The sequence below is a fragment of the Mirounga leonina genome, unplaced genomic scaffold (genome assembly GCF_011800145.1).
Source record: "Mirounga leonina isolate KUSES-001 unplaced genomic scaffold, KU_Mleo_1.0 Mir_200, whole genome shotgun sequence".
Lineage (NCBI taxonomy): Eukaryota > Metazoa > Chordata > Mammalia > Carnivora > Phocidae > Mirounga > Mirounga leonina.
Window position 1 is genome coordinate 12,886,842 of NW_023270503.1, and position 21,988 is coordinate 12,908,829.

Here is a 21,988-nt window from a genome sequence, read left to right on the forward strand (position 1 = left end):
ATAAATGTATTTTAATAAAATTTTCATCAAATTTTCAACGAAAACTATTTTTTTGTTTTGCTGTTTAAAACAGCAATTTTATTGATTATAATTTACATATAACAAAATACATTCATTTCAAGTAAACAGTTCAATGAGTTTTAAGAAATGCATATACCCAAGAAACTCCCACCATCATCAAAATATGAAACATTTACATTTTCCCAAAAAGTTCCTTTGTGCCATTATGGACTGAGTTTTTCTCACTCAAAATTTATATGTTGATGCCCTAATCCCCAGTATCTCAGAATGTGACTGTATTTAAAGATAAGGTCCTTAAAGAGGTGATTTTAGTTTTTATGTTTTGGTATGTGATCAATTTTGAGTTAATTTTTAGATAAGATTATGAGGTGTCAGCATTCATTTGATCTCATATGGATATACAAGTGTTCCATTTCCTGAAAAGACTTCCACTTGTCCAATAAATTACCTTGGCAACTTTGTCAAAAGCCAACTGACCATAAATATACATGTGAATCTACTTCTGGGCTCTACTCTGTTCTGCTGATAATATATGTCTATCCCTACGCCCAATATTTCTGTAGCTTTACAGGAAATCTTGAAACCAGTTACTTAAGACTTCTAATTTTGTTTTTACTTATTTTTCTAAGTTTTTAAATAATCTAAGTTATTTGCACTTTTATATGAATTACAGAATCATATCAGTGTCTTTAAAAAAAGGCTTACTGAAATTTTTACTAAGATTGACTTGAATGTACAAATGAATTTCAGGATAATAATACTTCACCAATGCTGAGACTTCCAACTCATGAACATAGTATCTATTGATATAGATTTTATATATACAGGTTTTAATTTCTCTCAGCAATGCCATACTTTTCAGTGCACATAATTTCACAATTTTTACTGTTATTTGAACTGATATTGTTTTAAATTTTATTTTCCAATAGTTTGTTACTATTATAAACATACAATCTGTTTATGTATACAGTTAACCCTTGAACAACACAGGAGTCAGGGCACCAACACCCTTGCCCAGTCAAAAAGCCACATATAACTTTGGACTCCCCCAAAACTTAACTACTATTAGCCTGCTGTTGACCAGAAGACTTACCAAAAAAAAAGTCGATTAACACATATTTTGTATGTTAAATGTACTATTTACTGTATAAAGCAAGCTAGAGAAAAGAAAATATTATTAAGAAAATCATAAGGGGGATGCCTGGGTGGCTCAGTCAGTTAAGCATCTCCCTTCAGCTCAAGTCATGATCCTGGGGACCTGGGATCAAGTCCCACATCTGGCTTTTTGCTCAGTGTGGAGCCTGCTTCTCCCTCTGCCTACCACTTCCCCTGCTTGTGCTCTCTCTCTCTCTCTTTCTCTGACAAATAAATAAAATCTTCAAAAAAATAATAATAAGGAAGAGGGGCGCGTGGGTGGAGCAGTTGGTTGAGTGTCCGACTCTTGGTTTCAGGTCAGGATCATGAGATTGAGCCCCACATTGGGCTCCGGTCTGCTTGGAATTCTCTCTCCCTCTGCCCCTCCCGTTTGTGCACAGTCTGTCTAAAACAAATAAATAAATCTTTTAAAAATTTTTAAAAGAGAAAATCATAAAGAAAATACATTTATAGAACTGCAGTGTATTTATTTTTAAAAAAAACTGACATGTAAGTGGACCTGTGCAGTTCAAACCCGAGATGAGGGGCATCTGCACTGACTTTCTCTAGACTGAGAATCTGCTGCATTCAGTTATTAATTCTACTAGTTTTTTTGATTCCGTAGTGTTTTATAAGTACATAATCACGATGTCTGAGCAAAACCAATTTTACTTATTCTTTTGAAATCTTTGTAATTTTATTTCCTGTTTTTGTCTTACTGTACTACATACAGTACAATGTTTAATAGAATAGAAAACAGACATCTGTGCCTTGTTCCTGAAAGTGAGCAAAAAAGCATTCAGTCTTAGAACATTAAGCAGGATGTTAGCTATAAGTTTTTTACAGATTCCCCTTTATCAGATGGTTCTTTATTTACCTGAAGGTTATATTATGAATTGGCATTAAATTTTGTAAAATGCTTTATCTATAACTTTAGATGAACATGTGATTTTTCTAGCTTATTCTATTCATGAACTGAATTATATTGGTGGATTTTTGAAGACTGAACTATTATTAGCTTCCCAGGATGAATCTCACTTGGTCATGATATATGATACTTTTTATACTAAGGGATTATATATACCAATTACTTAGGCCTGTGTTGGTCCACAGTTTTATTTGTTTGTAATATCCTTTTATTTGGCTTTGGTATCAGAGATATGTTTGCCTGATGACATGGGAAGTGCTCCCTCTTCCTCTGTTTTCTGAGTTTGGGTAGTATTGGTAATTTTTCTTGATAGAATTAACCAATAAAGACATCTGAGCCTACAATTTTCTTTGTAAAAAGGTTTTAATTACTACTTCAATTTGTTCAACAGATGTGTTATTTGAATTATCTAATTCTTGTTGAGTCAATTTTGGTAATCTGTGTCTTTTAAGGAATCTATCCATTTCATGTAAGTTGTTTAACTGCTTGGCATAAAGTTAAAAATATCCCTTTATTATCTTTTTATTTTTTTTTTTAAGATTTTATTTATTTATTTGAGACAGAGAGAATGAGAGACAGAGAGCATGAGAGGGAGGAGGGTCAGAGGGAGAAGCAGACTCCCTGCCGAGCAGGGAGCCCGATGCGGGACTCGATCCCGGGACTCCAGGATCATGACCTGAGCCGAAGGCAGTCGCTTAACCAACTGAGCCACCCAGGAGCCCCCTTTATTATCTTTTTAATTCAACAAAATCTGTAATGATATTCCCACTTAATTCCTAATATGGGTAATTTCCCTTCTTTTTTTATCTTGACCAGTTTTGCTAGGTTTTATTAACTTTATTAAAACATTTTAATAATGAGTACAGCTCTTGGTTTCATTGATTAATTTCTATTATTTCTTGGTTTTCTATTTTACAGATTTTTGTTCTTCATTATTTCCTTTCCTCTATTTAGTTTGTGTTTATTTTCCTCAGAAATTCAGATTATGATTTTAAGACCTTTCTCTTTTTTCTAATAAGCATTAAAAGCTATGAATTTCCCTCTAAGTATAACTTTAGCTCTACTATATAAATTGTGATGTTTTGTATTTCCCTTATCTCTCAATTCAAATATTTCAAGAAATAATGGCTGAAATTTTCCCAAATGTAATGGAAGAAATGAATCTACAAATCCATGAAACCTAACGAGTTCAATCAGAATAAATCCAAAGTGACCTATACAAAGATACTTTGTAATTAAACTGTCAAAAGATGAAGAGCAAAATAAATAAATAAATGAATAAACAGATGCAAGAGAGAAGCAACTCATCTCATCAAAGGATTCTCAATAAGATCATAAGCTCAGTTCTCATCAGAAAACTCTTATGAGAGTCCAGAAAGCAGTGGCCTCTGCTAAAGAAAAAACTATCACCCAGGAATTCTGTAGCTGGCAAAACTGTCCTTCAAAAATGAGGGAGAAGTTATGACATATCCAAATAAACAAAAGCTGAAAGAGTTTATTAGGCCTTTTGAAATGAATGGATCTAAAACAGTAACTTAAAATGGTATAATGATATAAAGATCTCTAGTAAAGGTATAAACATGAAAAAAGATAAAGCCACTATTTTTGTAATTTTGGTTTGTGACTCTATTTTTAATTTTCTACAGGATTTAAAAGGTAAATGCATCAAAATTTATTATAAATCTTTGTTGTTGGACACACATGTATAAAGGAGTACTCTGACATCAATAATACAAAGGAGAGATGGAGCTGTTTAAATGTGAAGCTTTTGTACATAAATGAAGTTAAGTTGATAACAATTCAAATCAGATAGTTACAACTTTAGGATGCTAATAGGTAATCCACATTGTAAGCACAAAGAAAAGTATCTATAAAATATACACAAAACAAGAAAGCAAAATGTATAACTATAAGAAATCAACTAAACAAAAAAGAGGGTGGTGATGGAGAAAATGAGGAACATAGAAGTTTTGTAAAACATACAGAAAACAAATAACAAATGGCAAAATGGATTTTAAAAGATGGTTCAACTATATATTGACTACAAGAGATTCACTTTAGATCTAAAGACATGAAGGCTGAAAGTGAAAGGATGGAAAAGCTATTCCACACAAATGGTAACCAAAAGAGAGGTAGGATGCCATAACTAATATCAGACAGAATAGACTTTAAGTCAAAAACTGTTACAAGGGCCAAAGGATACTATATATTGATGATAAAAAGGTCATTTCATGAAAAACATATAACAACTGTAAACACATGCACCAAAATCGGAGTCCCAAAATCTATTAAGCAAACAATGGCAGAATTGAAGGGAGAAAAGACAACTATACAATAGTTGGAGATATCAGTTACCCACTTTCAATAATGAATAGAAGTTGGATAGAGATAAGAAAGGAAATAGAGAACTGTAACAACACTATAAGCCTGTTGGACCTAAGAGGCATGTATAAAATTTCAATCACAACAGACAATACACATTTTTCCAAAATGGACACGGAACAATTTCCCAGAGAGACCATGTCAGTCCACAACACAAGTCTTAATAAATTTAAAAAGACTGTAATCATACATAATATCTTTTCTGGTCACAATAGAATAAAACTAGAATTTCTATCAATAAAAGAAGGAAAACTAGAAAACTCACAAATATAAGGAAATTAAACAACACATATTTTAAACAACCTATAGGTCAAAGAAGAAATCACAAGAGAAATTAGAAAACACCTTGAGAAATATGAAAATGAAAACACAACATACCAAAACTTATAGGATGCAAAGAAAGCAGTGCTAAGAGGGAAATTTATAGCTTTAATGACACACTTATAAAAAGATCTCAAATTAGTAATCTAATTTTATGCATTCAGGAACTAGAAAAATAAGAGCATACTAAATCCAAAACTAGCAGAAGGAAGTAAATAATAAAGATTATAGAAGAGATAAATTAAATAGCGAATAGAAAACAGTAGAGAAAATCAGTAAAATCAAAAGTTGGTTCTTTGAAAAGATCAATAAAATTTACAAACATTTAGCTAGATTGACTTTGGGGGGAAAAAAAGACTCAAATTACTAAAACCACAAAAGAAAGAGGGGACATCACTACCAATTTTACAGAAACGAGGATTATAAAAGAATATTATAAACAACTGTATGCCACCGAACTGGATAACCTAGATAAAATGGGCAAATTTGAAGAACACACAATCTACAAATACTGAATCATTAAGAAATAGAAAATCTGAATAGACTTAAAACTAGTAAGGAGATTGAATCAGTAATCAAAACCCTTCCAACAAAGAAAATCCCTGAATCCAGTGGCTTCACTGGTGAATATTACAAATCACTTAAAGATGAATTAACACCAATCCTTCTCAAACTCTTCCAAAAAACTGAAGAGTACAGAATATTTACTAACTTATTCTATGAGCCTAGTATTATCCTGAGAGCAAAGACAAAGACAGAAGCAAAAGAAACTACAGACAAATATCTCTTACAAATATTCATGCAAGAATCTTCAACAAATATAAGCAAACCAAATTCAGCAATATACTAAAAGGATTATAAACCATGACCAAGTGGGATTTATTCCCAAAATTAAAGAGTGGTTCATCATATGAAAATCAATGTGGGGCAGCTGGGTGGCTCAGTCGTTAAGCGTCTGCCTTCCGCTCAGGTCATGATCCCAGGGTCCTGGGATCGAGCCCCACATCGGGCTCCCTCCTCCGCGGGAGGCCTGCTTCTCCTTCTCCCACTCCCCCTGCTTGTGTTCCCTCTCTCGCTATAGCTCTCTGTCAGATAAATAAATAAAATCTTTAAAAAAAGAAAATCAATCAATGTAATACACAGCATTAATAGAATGAAGGACCAAAAAACACATGATTATTCTAAATTGATACAGAAAAAGCATCAATGACAAAAAACAGTCAATAAACTAGAAATAAAAAGAAACTTCTTCAACATTATAAAGCAATATATGGAAAACCCACAGCTAATATCACACTCAATGGAACAAGTCAGGGATGCCAGTTTGTAGCACTTCTATTCAACATAGTAGTTTAAGTTCTTAGCCAGAATAAGCATGCAAAAAAAGGAAATAAAAGACATCCAAATTGGAAGGAAGAACTAAAATGATCTCTGTTTGCAGATGACATGATCTTTTTTAAATAGAAAGTGAAAGATTTCCCACCCTCCACCCCCACCAAATATAAAGCAAATAAATTCAGAAAAGTTTCAGGATACAAAATCAATACAGAAAAATCAGTTCCCTTTCCATACAGCAGCAATGAACAACTGGAAAAGGAAGTTAAGAAAACAATCCATTTGCAACAGCATTAAAAAATACTTAGAAATAAATTTAAACAAGAAGGTTAAAGAGTTGTACCCTGAAACTACTAAACATTGCTGAAAACAATTAAAAGAGACATAAATAAATGGAAAGACATCCCATGTTCATAGGTTGGAAGAATTAATATAGTTAGTAATACTACCAGAACAGATTCAATGCAATCCCTATGAAAATCCCACCAGCATTCTTTTGCAGAAAAAGAAAAAAATCCATCCTAAAATGCATTAGGAATCCTGAGGAACTCCAAATAGCCAAAACAATCTTGAAAAAGAACAAAATTAGAGGACCTACACTTCCTGATTTTAAAACTTACTGCAAAGTTAAAGTAACTGAAACAGTAATGGCATAAGGATAGATTTATAGACTAAGGAAACAACAGAAAGTCCACACATAAGTCCTTGCATATGTGGTTAATGGGTTTTCAACAAGGGTACCAAGACCATTCCATGAAGAAAAGAGAATCTTTTCAACAAATGATGCTGGGAAAATTGGGTATCCACATGCAAAAAAAAATAAAATTCTGATAACAAATATTGGGACAAATATTGTATGATTCCATTTACATGAGGTACCTAGGACAGACAAATTCTTACAGACAGAAAGTAGAATAGAGATTACCAGGGAGCGGATCTGGGGAGTTACTATTTCATAGTTAGAGATTTCCTGTTCGGGATGATGCAAAAGTTGTAGAAACGGACAGTGTTTATGGTTGCATGAATTGTGAATATATGGTTAAAATGATAAATTTTATGTTATGCGTGTTTCACAATTTTTAAAAAAGAAATAACAATAAATATCAGAGGAATAGGTCAAAGGTTTGAGAAGCCTCTGAGGTATAGAACTGAAAAATGAGAAATGAGACAGGGGACTGCTGTTTGTCATTATAATCATTTTTTATTATTTAATTATGTATAAGAATATAAGAATTGATAAATTTTTAAAGCTTAAAAAATTATAATAATTCAAAAATTAAAAACTGGGTAATTTTTTGATATGTTTTATAGAGAATTAATATCCACGTGATCTATTAGAAGTCCATACAAATCAATAAAGAAGATAAATACAGTATAAAGACAATAAATTAGAAAATAAGAAATAAGCAAAACCCCAGAGAACTATCAATCCCACTCTTAATAAAAGAAATAAACTAAAACTGAAACAAAATACTTTTGAAAGATTATTTTCTGTATCTTCCCATTCTTTTTTAGTTGAAAAGGAAGAAGAAAAATAATCCATTTGTTAAGCCAATTTATAAATCTGCTAAAAAGTATACTTAAATGTTAGTCTCCGTAGTCACCCAATAATTAATCATCAGTTTCAGTAACTATTAAATTAATACTGTGCTAAATCTATTCCAAAAATTAAATTTAGGAGGTAATATTACTTCTACATTTAGTTACTTTTCTTCTACCAAATGATATATTTCACCTAAATTTATTAAGAATTAGAACATATTTTTAAACTACTGAGACTGGCTAACGAAAATTTTACTATTTGAGAAAACTGGTACCAAAAAATATGGTTCATTATTCAACAGTCTGTTTTTTCACTGTAACTTTTTCAATGGCAATTATATTATTGTCAATTTTAATAACTTTATATTAGATCTGGTTTTCCTTTATATACACAAAAAAACAGAAACAAACCAAAAAAAAAATACCAAATTGCTTCCTAGCATATAAAGAATCATTCTTACCATGTCTTTGAAGCTTAGCAGAATATGAAATTTTTCATTTACTCAACTGGACATTGCTAGCTCACTTTCTGGGATTGTGACTGAGATTTTGCTTTTCTTTAGTTCCAAGCTTAATTATTAGTTTTCCTTAACATAGCTGTTTGGTGTAAATGTACACATTCTGGGATAAATACTGTTTTCTATAAAGAATTTTTAAGATGTTTATGTCCATTTTATTTTCAGATGTTCTTGCGAAAAAAAAAACTTATCTGATTAAATTTCTTCTGAAAGCAATTCTTCCAATTTATCTATAGGAAGACTAATATACTGTCTCTGCTAACAAAGTATGTCTTTGTCCCCTTCGGGCTGCTATATCAAAATACCTCAAGCTGGATAGCTTTTAAACATAAGAAATTTATCACATACAGTCCTGGAGGCTGGAAAATCCAAGATCAAGGCACCAGTGTGGTCACATTTGATGAGGGCCCTCTTCCTGGTTCATAGCTGGCACCTTTTCTCTACGTCCTCACATGGTGGAAGAGGCAAGGTTTCTCTCAGGTCCTCTTTTATAAACATTAATCCTATTCATAAGAATTCTGACCTCATGACTTAAGCATCTCCCAAAGGCCCCACTCCTAATAGCACCATCTTTAGGGGTTAGGATTTCAACATATGAAATTTTGGAGGACACATTCATACACAGCAGTATGTATATAAATGAAAAGACAGTAGGAGAGCCAAAAGTTATCAGTATTGCCATTCAAATATATTACTTATTTATGCTACATATATAATTTCCTATGAGAAAAGAAAAGGGAATACCACTTCTCTACATTGGAATTTCGCTTGGGTTTTGATAAAGTATGATTTTACTCTCAGGAATTATATGTGGTTTTAATGCTTTAAATATTAGGACTAAAATACACTATATAACTCAATTTTACACAAGAAAATATTATTAAAAATCAGAAAGACTTTAAAAGCAAGAAAAATATCTAGCCAAATACATGAAGTAAAAAAGATGAGTAACAAAGGAAGTCTGACTTTAGATTCAGATTAATGAAACATTCAAAAGTATAATTTATGAAAGTGAAGAATGTTTTCCTTCAACTATGAAAAAATCAAGCTATCCCTAAGAATAAAAATAATGTACACATTAACAGTCCTTATATAACTAACATTGCTTGGAGACGTTTAATCTCTTACAGTTTCAAGTAAAACAGTGATTGAACAATCAATATCTTAATCAATAAATAAGTAAAATTATATATGATGTTTGGAAAACTGTAATTACTCTGTTGCTTCTGAACTCTGGAAGCTTATCCCAGTAATCCCATGTGATTTTTTAAAGGCAAAAGAAACAATAAATATTGTCTTACCTTGTAAGATGGCAAGAAACACAAAATTCCTTGGCTCACAGTCTGACACACAGATAACAAAAGTTCGCCCACTTCATCCTGGAACTCAAATGTTTCTGTGTGCTGGAAGGTAGCACAGAGATTCCGACCCTTGGGGCCTGACCCAATGGTGCCCACCCAAACCTAGAATATAAATATGTCATATTAGAGTCATGCCTAAACTACACAGGCAAATTAGCATTTAGTTGAGAAATCAACTAAACAAAAAAGAGGGTGGTGATTCCACCATAATTATATGTATGTCAAAAGAAGATCAAGCAATAAGTTTAGAGGAAATTTATTTTTAAATTGGTGGTGTTTTTCTATTATCATTAATTAATTATATATAATTATATATAAATCTAATTTATAGAAATTTAAGCAGACCAATAGCTTTGCAAAATTAAACATGTAGTAAAATTCTGTGGGATGTGAACAAATGAAATGAGTAAATCAGAAATGATTCCAAACTCTTAGAGATGAAGGCTTATACAATCTGCTGTAGATAAGCCTCTGAGACTCAACTATGACAACAGCTAAGTATAATCAATATGAATATACTTAACAAATTTACAAATTCACTGATGGTCAAAGATCTATAGTCCTAAAATATCAGACCCACCAAATTTTAGTTATTTGCAATTGCTCTACATTCATACAGACCTAGCTTTAGTATACTTAATTTGACTAAGAGAAAGAAAAAACTTTATTAGTAATTTAAAGACAATAAAGACTTCAGATGGTTGAAAAATGTAATAGCCCTATATTTTCAAATGATATATGAGATTGAGGTACATTTTCCAAAATGACATCTGATGGACACCAATTTAACCAACTTTTAACTAAATGATTAACTAGTAATAAGACAAACTGATATTAAGTGTTTCCTGACATGAGGCAATGGAAAGTAACAATATCACCTATATAGTAATGTTACCAAACTGTTTAACCTGAATCTATCAAGAAGAAACAATCATATAAAATCCAGATTATGACATTCCTCAAGATAACTGCTGACTTGAATTCTATAAAAATGTCATGAAAGATAAACAAAGACAAAAAAATAAGTCAAAAAAAGTTTTAAGACTAGAAATATGAAAGTCAAGTGTAACATGTAATACTTGATTGGATCTTGGACCAAGAATAAAAATAAACAGGATAAAGACATTTTGGAAATAACTGGAGAAATATAAATATTGACACTATTGTACCAATATTACATTTCTTGGGTATGATTATGGTATTGTAGTTATGTAGGATTATGTACTTGTTCTTTTTTTTTTTTTTAAAGATTTTATTTATTTATTTGAGAGAGAGAATGAGAGAGAGAGAGCAGGAGAGTGGGGAGGGTCAGAGGGAGAAGCAGACTCCCTGCCGAGCAGGGAGCCCAATGCGGGACTCGATCCAGGGACTCCAGGATCATGACCTGAGCCGAAGGCAGTCGCTTAACCAACTGAGCCACCCAGGCGCCCTGTACTTGTTCTTTTTTTAAATGATTATTTATTTAAGAAAGGTGGGGGCGGAGAGGCAGAGAGAGAGGGAAAGAATCCCCAAGGCAAGCCCCACATGGGGCTCCGCACTGGTGTGTGGAAGCCTGCTTGGGATTCTCTCTCTTCCTTTCCCTCTGCTCCGCCCCCCTCCCTCTCTAAAAAAAATAAAATTTTTTTTTTTGTAACAGAAAAACTCAAAAAAGCCAAGAGTTTACTCTTTAAAAAGATTAATAAAAGCAATGAACTCAAACCGACACTGATAAAAAAAACCACAAAACCAGAAAATACAAATTGACAATATCAGGTAGGGATAAGAACACGACTACAGAGCTCACAGAGGTTAAAAAGATAACAAAACACTTCACAATAAAAAATAAATTTTTAAAGTTGGGGGCAAATATTATAATAGAATTCAACTGAACAATCAGCATTTTTACTATTATAATCCATTGGCATTACAGGTTAAATGGGCTTTTGTGTACTAGACTGAGAATATAGAGACTATAACAACATCCTTATGAGAAAATATATGTTAAATTTATTAATAACTTCCCATATTTATTTGAACCTCTAAAAAAGGCAACTTAAAACTATAGGACATAGAGTGCACTTGTGGTGAGCACCAGGTATTCTATTAAGTCCTGAATCATTAAATTGTACACCTGAAACAAATATTACACTGCATGTTAACTAAATGGAATTTAAATAAAAACTTTTTAAAAATGTGGAACATACATTTTTCCTTCACTATTGTTTATAGCAATGTCTCTAAACAGGAGCACTCTGGCACTATAGAAAGCACAATTCTTAGTTATATAGGAGCTTAACATTCAAGGCCCCCACCTACTAACTATCCGTAGTTCCTCCCAAGTAATCGTGAAAACCAAAAATGTCCCTACACATACACCTTGGTTGAAAACAATAGCTTTATGGGCGCCTGGGTGGCCCAGTCAGTTGAGCATCTGACTTCAGCTCAGGTCATGATCTCAGGGTCCTGGAATCACGCTCTGTGCTCAGCAGGGAGTCAGCTTGTCCCTCTCCCTCTCCCTCTGCCCCTTCCCCCATTCATGCTCTCTCTCAAATAAATAAATAAAATCCTTAAAAAAAGAAAAAGAAAACAACAGCTTTATAAAGAACTAGAATTGTTTTAGGTGCACAGGTGATGCTAAGTATGCAGCTAGCCACTTCAAATTACTTCATAAAAAGAAGCAGAAGGTAGATTGACAAATGACAATTCAAATGTTCCTAGGAAATTAAGTAACATTTCTATGGTATTATTATAAAACATTAAAAACTTAAGTCATAGGACTCATGAGAGTACTTTTATTTTTTTATTTTTATTTTTTTAAAAGATTTTATTTGTCAGAGAGATAGAGAGAGAGAGAGAGAGAGAGAGAAAGCATGCACACACAAGCAGGGGGAGCAGCAGAGAGAGAAGCAGGCTTCCCGCCGAGCAGGGAGCCCGACGCGGGACTCCATCCCGGGACTCCAGGATCATGACCTGAGCCAAAGGCAGTCGCTTAACCAACTGAGCCATCCAGGCGCCCATGAAAGTACTTTTAATTCATTTCAGATATTCAAACACATGCTGAACCCTTGCTAATTAACTAATGCCCAGTATTAATCCAGGTGCACTGGAAGAATGGGGACATAAAAAGAAGAATAAGGATATACCACTGTCTGTTGGAAAAGAGAAACAAATGAACAAATAATTATGCAATAGGAACTATGGTAAAGACATTAAATTTTTGTTTTGTTTTTAATTCTCATTTTTAAAAGCCTAAAATATACTTAAATGAAGAAACTGCAATATAAACTTTGCATCTAAAGTGTGTATTTTTACTTAATGAGCTGAAGGAATGCTATTTATCAGTATTTCCTTTTGTTGACACTGCCAAACAGCTGACAGATTTTTCTTTTATTCTAAAGCTAAAATGTTGAATTTCCTATCAGGATCTGTTAGTATTTCAGGTACCTTTTAATTTTCTTCATATAAAATTATATTGAGGTAAAAAGACTGAGAGCCTTCAAAAAACATACTAACCTGTGAGTTATTAATGACATGATTAGCCTCCAGTTGGATAGTGAATGTAACACCAAGTTCTGATGAGAAGGATTTCATTGGTGATAATGTCCCAGATGTCAAAACAATTGTCCAAACTTTGCCATTAATATCTGAAAAGGCCTAAAAGGAAACAATATTAGATACATCTTTACAAGAGTAAAACATATTTAATTGTTGGTATTGAGCAAGATGACAGAATTTTCATTTACAACATGACAGGCTTACCACAGCTGGATTTAAGCACCAAAAGTTTAGCACATGAACTGCAATTTTCTGTCTTGAACGTTTCTTATTTTTTGCCAGAGCAAAGAATCCATCTTTATCTGAAGTATCAATCTGATTTATCCAAGAATAAGTCTGTTGAATAGCAACTTTATAATCATCGGCAAATCTGGATGAAAATAAAATGGCAATTAAATGGCAAAACTTTATGAAACACATAATGTCCCAGCTACATACAATATAAAAACTGATTAAACTAAAACTAAATCGATAGTCCTGGTATCTTCTCACTCAAAGATACCATCTTCCCCACCAACAACCCCCACTGCTAATTAAATTCAGTAATTCTGATAGAAAATGAGCCATTAAATCTTACAATCAACTTCCTCTTACAGAGGTTAGATATTATCTAAATATCCATCCCTTGCCATTTCCCATCCCTATGTTCGAACAATATATTAATCATGGCAAAACCAGAATTAAAATCCAGGTCTCCTAACTCCTAGTCTAGAGCTCTTTGCACTCTGTATTACATTATCAGTCACAAAATAGATAACAGTTTTCCTTAAAGAAGCTAAACAGTGCATTATACTTTTTTATTACATGAGAAAATGGAAAGAATTTTTACTGAAAGTTTTAAAAGTTTAGAAAACTAATTATAAATTTTAAGTTCCTTTAAAATATGGGTTTCAGTCTTCATTAACTTTTAATGAAGGTATTGATCTCTGTGATCCCATCCAACTTATAATTTCTTTCAATAAGAGGCTATGCACACACACACAAAAAAGGCTATGCACATTTCAGCTTAAAGAGAATAAAATATGGTGTTCTCCACCATGTCCTCACAATAATACTGACTGTTAATTTCACCCCTAGAGAGATCAGATCTCAAAGTTCAAGTCAGGGACCCTATAATCCTTGGAGAGAATTTTATAAAAGTACTGAGAGCTATAAACTATAAAACATTTAGAGGAAAACATAGGGGAAAATCTTAATGATACCAGATTTGGCCATATTTTTTGTATATACCAAAGGCACAAGCAACAAAATAAAAAATAAACTGGACTTCATCAAAATTAAAAAACTTTGGGGCGCCTGGGTGGCTCAGATGGTTAAGCGTCTGCCTTCGGCTTAGCTCATGATCCCAGTGTCCTGGGATTGAGCCCCGCATCGGGCTCCCTGCTCCGCAGGGAGCCTGCTTCTCCCTCCTCCACTACCCCTGCTTGTGTTCCCTCTCTCGCTGTGTCTCCCTCTGTCATATAAAAAAAAACAAAAAAAACAAAAAAACAAAAAAACTTTTGTGCATCCAAGGACACTATCAGAGAGTGAGAAGACAACCCACACAATGGGATATATGTGTAAAACATATATCTGATACAGGATTAATATGCAGAATATATAGGTAACTTTTACAACTCAACAACAACAAAAAACAACCCAATTCAAAAATGGGCATAGGATGTGAACAGACATTACTCCAATGAAGACATGCAAATGGATAATAAGAACATGAAAAGATGCTCAACATCACTGGCCATTAGTGGAGGGTGGAGTAAATAAAAACTATAAGCAAATACCACTTTATACCCATTAGGATGGCTATTATCCCAAAAGTGAGAAACAACAAGTACTGGCAAGGATGTCGAGCAACTAGAAATGTTGTGCATTAACTATGGGAATTTAAAATGGGAAAATCGTATGTTGATTCCTCAAAAAGTTAAATACAGAATTACCATATGACCCTGAAATTCCACACTGCAGGTATTTACCTGGAGGAATTGAAAGCAGGGACTCAAACAGATACTTGTGGTTTTTTTGTTTGTTTGTTTTTTAAAGGATTTTATTTATTTATTTGACAGAGACAGAGACAGCGAGAGCAGGAACACAAGCAGCGGGAGTGGGAGAGGGAGAGCAGGCTTCCCGCCGAGGAGGGAACCCGATGTGGGACTCGATCCCAGGACCCTGGGATCATGACCTGAGCCAAAGGCAGACACTTAACAACTGAGCCACCCGGGCGCCCCTCAAACAAATACTTGTATATCAATATTCACTGTAGCATTATTCCCAATAGACAAAAGGTGAAAATAATCCAAATGTCCATCAACATAACAAAGGATAAACAAACTATGGTACATACATACAATGGAATCTGATAATATTCAGCCATAAAACAGAATGGTATTCTGATATATGTTACAAAAACATGGGTGAACCTTGAAAACATTGTACTAAGTTAAATAAGCCAGATGCAAAAGAACGAATATTGTATGATTCCACTTTATAGGAGATAACCTAAAAGGGGCAAACCCATGGAGATGAAAGAGAAGAGGTTACCAGAGGTTATGAGAAGAAGGAAATGGGAACTATTGTTTCATGGGTATAGAGCTCCTGAAAAAGTTCTGTGAATGGATAGTAGTGATGTGAATATACTTAATGCTACTAAAATGTACACTTAAAATGGTTAAAAGAGTAAATTTTATGTTATGTATGTATGTTTTACCATAAAAAAATTGGAACCAGATAGTATTATAATTTTATAAGGGATTGAGTGAGGGGGGTTAACTGTTTCTCCTTTTCCACGTTTCACTAAATAGAGGCTTTATGTAATAAGAGACTTTCTGACACTGGAAGAAACATATCTAAAACTGTCCTTAAAACCTAAATGTTTAAGTTCAGTCACATACAATTTAATGTATAATTATAATATATAATACATTGTATAAATTATACAATATAAATTATAAAAATAAATTTATACAAACTTAATACTGCATTAATAAAATGTATTTAAAATATATCTACTTTGGGGCGCCTGGGTGGCTCAGTCGTTAAGCATCTGCCCTCGGCTCAGGTCATGATCCCAGGGTCCTGGGATCGAGTCCCACATCGGGCTCCCTGCTCTGCGGGAAGCCTGCTTCTCCCTCTCCCACTCCCCCTGCTTGTGTTCCTGCTCTCGCTATGTCTCTCTCTGTCAAATAAATAAATAAAATCTTTAAAAAAAAAAAAAATATATATATATATATACTTTTTTATCTTAATACTCATTTTCATTAATACAGACTAATTCCAATATATCTAAGTCTGTACCAACAAGTAAGAACAATATTTTATACCACTTCTTTACAATGAGCCTAGGTACTTGCACAACTTAAACACATGCTAGCACCCAATAAAACTAATATTTTTAAGAGGGAAAATACAAATCATATGTATTTACTAACCTGCTATTTTGCCTAAAAAGATAGTCAAACACCATAAAAAGTCCTTTGAGCATTATTTGAGTTGAAGCACTAATAATCGGTACTACTCTTGCCTCCTCTTTACCATGCATTGGTAAGACTTTTTCTTCTTTTTGAAGGACAGCAGAAAAATGTCCCTATAAGAAATTACCATTATTAAGTACATTGCAGGAAATGGGAAGAAGAGGAAAACAAACTTCTTAAAATTATAAAACCCAAATGAAATATACACTGAAATTTTAGGCAAACACTATTAATATACAAGTACTATGTTTTAAATTCCCACATAGTCCCCAGAACCCTACACAAAAGTACATCTTTAAGTCTCTTAAACCACCAAACATACATTTTACTTACCCATTCTCACAATAGTTATATCATAATTTTTAACTAAGTCAATATTTTTAACAAAATTGTGATTATATATACATTGTTATAGCTAACCCATATATAGTATACTATATTTCCTTTCTTTTCTAACATTTACTTTTTATTTACTTTTTCCTAGTGTTTATGCTTAAATCAACCTTTTTAATAAATTATCACTTGTTAAAAATGATAGATAGACAGACAGATTCCCATATATTCCTAAATTCTCTTCAGAGTCAAAGACACTTTAACAGTAAGTTATACATTTAGGAGGTTCATTACTTCTTCAGGCAATCAGGGTATTATTTAGTGCCCTTCAAAAGTAATGAACTAGGCACGCCTGGCTGGCTCAGTTGGTACAGCCTGCAACCTTTGATCTCAAGGTTGTGAGTTCAAGCCCTATGTTGGGCATGGAGCTTACTTTTAAAAACAAACAAACAAAAGGACTAAATAAAAATGCACCAAATGGTTTTTCCAAAGAGCTTACAAGGGCTGATATGCCACCTAAATGCCTGAATTACTCCCAGGTAGTATTCCAATGATGAGAATAATATGACTGTATGACAAGCAAAAAATTTTAAACGACTCAAGGAAACAATACATGCTAAATACAAATGTATACTAACTGGCTCATTTGTTTTCATGTGGCTCGTAAGTTTTAATAAATGTTCTGAAGTCAGATAGCAGTAACAGTTGCATAATTCTGTGACTATACTAAAAACTACTGAATTGTATACTATAAGAGGGTAAATTTTATGGCATGTGAATTAAATTTCAATCAAGCTGTTAATAAAAAAAAATGCTACACTGCAATTAAAAAGCATGTGAAAGGGGCATCTGGGTGACATTACTAAATGATGCAACACTAGTAATATAGTCTCTTTTAAGTAGCAATAAGACCAGGATGTTTCACTGCCTGTGATAAACAATGCACTGGAAGTTTACGCCAACAAAGAAATAAATAGAATGTGATGGAGTTGGAAAGAAAGAAAATAGTCATTACTTATAAACAGTATAATTACACGGAAAATTTAAGAATCCATAGACAAACCTGTAAGATAGTTCAGCAAAGTGATTGGTTACAAGATAAATAAAAATCCACTACCATTTTTATACAGCAATAACAACTAGAAAATGCAATTTTTTAAAGGTACCATTTGAAAAAGAAACAGAAACATTAACTTACTTAGGAATAAATCTATCCAAAACACCTAAGACTTTTAAAAATAAAATCATAAAATTTTATTGACAGATATAGGATATAATAAATGAAGAACTTTATACATGTTGTTTGTGAATGGGAAAACTCCCGTATTATAAATACATCAATTCTTCCTAAATTCAGTGAAATTCCAACCAAAATTCCAACAGAATTTTTCATGGAAATTTACAAGCTAATTCTAAAATTCAGCCAAGATCATCCCAAAGGAAAAGAACAAAGTGAGGAAATATGCACTACCATGTATCAGCATTTTTCTCATCCTAGAGTAATTAACAAATACGAGTTTAGGTCACAGAACAAAGTCCAGAAATTCAAAAATAAATGAAAATCAGGTATGTGGCAGGAATGTCATTACAAATCAGAAAGAAATGAACTATTTAGTAAATGATGCTGAGAAGATGATCCATGCAGGAAATAAAATGGATTCCCAACCTCACAATGTAAACAAAAATGAATCTTCAGCTGATTTTATCAAGGAAAAAATAACACTTTTAGAAAATGTAGCACAAGATAAGGAAAGACTGCTTAAACTCAAATACAGTTCATAAAAGAAAAAACACTAATAAATTTTAATGCACTAAAATAAACTTCCAGAAAAATACTCCATAAATAAACCACAAGACACAAGAATATACATGCAATGCAATAAGCAACAAAGAATTAGTATTTAGAATATATAAAGGAAATAGCAAAATACACAAAGATATATTTACAAGGATGTTCATAACAGAATTGTTTCTTATTCTGGGTAAGCTGGCAACAACCTAGATTTCAAATGCCAGATTAATCAAGTTATTTAGAATATGTGCACTCACAAAAATGCTACACTGCAATTAAAAAGCATGTGAAAGGGGCATCTGGGTGGCTCGGTCAGTTAAGGCTCCAATTCTTGGTTTGGGCTCAGGTTGTGATCTCAGGGTCGTGATTTGGGAGTCCTGCATGGGCTCCACGCTCAGTGCAGAATCTGCTTAAGATTCCTTCTCCCTCTGCTCTCTCCCCCACCAGCCCCCATTCTCTCTAATAAATAAATATTTAAAAGAGTAAAAATCATGTGAAAGAATCTATTAAAATAGTACTTATAGGGGCACCGGGGTGGTTTAGTCATTTAAGCACCCCACTCTTGATCTCAGGGTCCTATGACCAAGCTCCTGACAGGCTCCATGATCAGTGGGGAGTAGGCTTGAAATTCTCTCCCTCTCTCCCTCCCCACTGCTGGCACATGCACTCTCTCTGAAATAAATAAATCTTAAAAAAAAAAAAAGTACTCATAACATTAAATGAAAAGAGGCTGCAAAGAAATATGCATCATATCAGAAATCTATGTCAGGTAAATATATGCATAAAATAAAATACGTGGATATAAATCCAAAAGTTAATAATGATCATCTTTAAGTTGATGAGTTTTCTTTTTTCTTTGTGCCTTTCGTATTTTCTAAGTTTTTTTCCTTTGACATATATTTATTTGTACATTTTTATTAAATTATAATATATATAATGCACTAGTCATAAGTATACAGCTCACCTTTAAAATGTAAAGTTTATGTAAAAAATCAGGGAAAGGTGTCATAATATGGACAATACTTACACTACTACATTGCATTTTAAAAAATGCAGGGCAAAAATTATAAGTATAATCCAATTAAAATACATTTTCAATATTCATATGCCCAGAATGCTAGTGGTGATCATGGTAGCCATAGTTCCTGTTTTGGTTCAAAAACCTCTTTAAGTCCATATGAGGAAAATTACAAAACTCTGATAAAAGAAATCAAAGATCCAAACAAATGGAGAGATACTCTCTGTTCATAGATAGGAAGATTCAATATTGTTGAGAAATTCTTCTTCTTGTTGTTAGTTCTTCCTAGTTTGATGCATAGATTTAATGCCATCTCAATCAAAATTCCAGAAAGTTACTTTGTGGATATTGACAAACTGAGTCTAAAGTTAATTTGGAAAGAAACAAACCAGAATAATCAACACAATACAGAAGAAAGTCAGAGAACTGATACTACCCGACTTCAAGACTTACTATAAATCTATAGTAATCAAGATAGTGTGGTATTAGTAAAGGAACAGGAAAATCAATCAATGGAACAGAATAAAGAGCCTAAAAATGGACCCACAAGGATATAGTCAACTATCTTTAACAAAGGAGCAAAGACAATCCAATGGAGAAGGGTGATCTTTTCAACAAATGGTGATAGAATAATTGGACATCTACATGCAAAGAAATGAATCTGGATACAGACCTTCTGTCTTTCACAAAAATTAACTAAAAATGGACCACAGACCTAAATGTAAAATGAAAACTCTAAAACTTTTAGAAGACAGAAGAAAATCTAAGTGACTTCAGGTTTCGTGGTGAGTTTTTAGACACAACACCTAAAGCATGGTCCATTGAAGAAAAAATTGGTAAGCTGAACTTTGTCAAAACTAAAAACTTATGTTCCATAAAAGACACTGTTAACAGAATGAAAAGAAAAGTCACGGACTGGAAGAATCTATCTGCAAACACGTATCTGATGAAGGACTTTTATGCCAAATATACAGAGAACACGTAAAACTCAACAACAGGAAGACAAAGAACCCAACTGAAGAGTAGGCAAAAGATTTGAAGAGACATCTCACAAATAAGATATATAGATGGCAAAGGAACTTGTGAAAAGATGTTCCACATCAAATGTCATTAGGGAATTGTAAATTAAAATAATAAGATACTACTACTTATCTATTAGAATGGTTGGTATTCAAAACCCTGACAATTCCAAATGTTGGCAAGGATGGATAATAACAGGAACCTTCATTCACTGACGATGGGAATGTAAAACAGCACAGCCACTTTGGAAGACAGCAGTTTCTTGCACAGCTAAAAACAGTCTTACCATACGATACAGTAATTGTACTAAGTATTTACCCAAATAGAAGAAAGCACAACCACACAAAAATATACACACAAATGTTTATAACAAATTTATTCAGAACTGCCCAAACGTGGAAGCCACCAGTATGTCCTATAGTAGGTGAAAGGATAAAGAAATGGTGTGCATACATACAATGAATATTGTTTAGCAATAAAAAGAAATAAGCCATCAAGCCATAAAAAGACATGAGGGGAGGGCGGAGCAAGGTGGTGGAGGAGTAGGAGACCTGGATTTCGTCTGGTCTCAGGAATTCAGCTGGATAGGGACCAACCATTCTCAACACCTACAAACCCAACAGGAGATCGAAGAAAAGAATAGCAACAATTCTCTGAACAGAAAAGCGACCACTTTCTGGAAGGTAGGACGTGCGGAGAAGTGAATCCGAGGCGATATTTGGGAGGATAGACGGTGGGGGAGGGGGCCTCCGACGGCCGCTTCTGGCAAGTGATAGAGCCGCGGAGCACAAATTTGGAACTTTTAGAAGTCGGCTCCGCTGAGGGACATCACTCCAGTGGCTAAGAGGGGGTTGGAACCCTCGTGGGACAGAGTGGTCTCAGGACCCTCAGGGTCACAGAAAGACCGGGGGTGCCTGAGTGCGGCAGAGCTCCCAGGTATCGGAGTGGGGAAGCCAGCTGCAGAGACAGAGACGAGGCATGGGCTCTCAAATCGGGGTTGCCATAAACTGTGATCTGCGGCACAGTCGGGCCACTGCTCCTCCAGTAGTGGGGACCCAACAAGCAGCAGATCCGGCGAGACTCCCCTTCCTCCCCCGGGAGGAGCGGCGCGGGAGTGCACCACAGGGATCTGCTGGGTTGGAGACTCCACACGGGGTCAGGTGCCAGAGATAGAAACGCTCAGTCACAGGCCAGGTGAGCACGGACTGCGGCCGGAGACCGGGGAGACGGGAGTGATTGACTGCTTTTCTCTGGGGGCTCACTGAGGAGTGGGGCCCGAGTTCTC

The 21,988-nt window shown here is 33.9% G+C and overlaps 1 protein-coding gene across 1 annotated transcript in view; it reads right to left on the minus strand.

Moving 5' to 3' along the window:
• Positions 1-21,988, minus strand: part of BRIP1 (BRCA1 interacting protein C-terminal helicase 1) — a 188,171-nt gene that overhangs the window by 82,610 nt on the left and 83,573 nt on the right. Inside the window, exons 10-13 of the mRNA XM_035026682.1 lie at positions 16,499-16,653; positions 13,281-13,446; positions 13,035-13,175; positions 9,483-9,644 (exon numbers count right to left, since the gene is read on the minus strand). Of these exons, the coding sequence (XP_034882573.1) occupies positions 9,483-9,644; positions 13,035-13,175; positions 13,281-13,446; positions 16,499-16,653 (624 nt within the window). The remainder of the gene's footprint in view (positions 1-9,482; positions 9,645-13,034; positions 13,176-13,280; positions 13,447-16,498; positions 16,654-21,988) is intronic.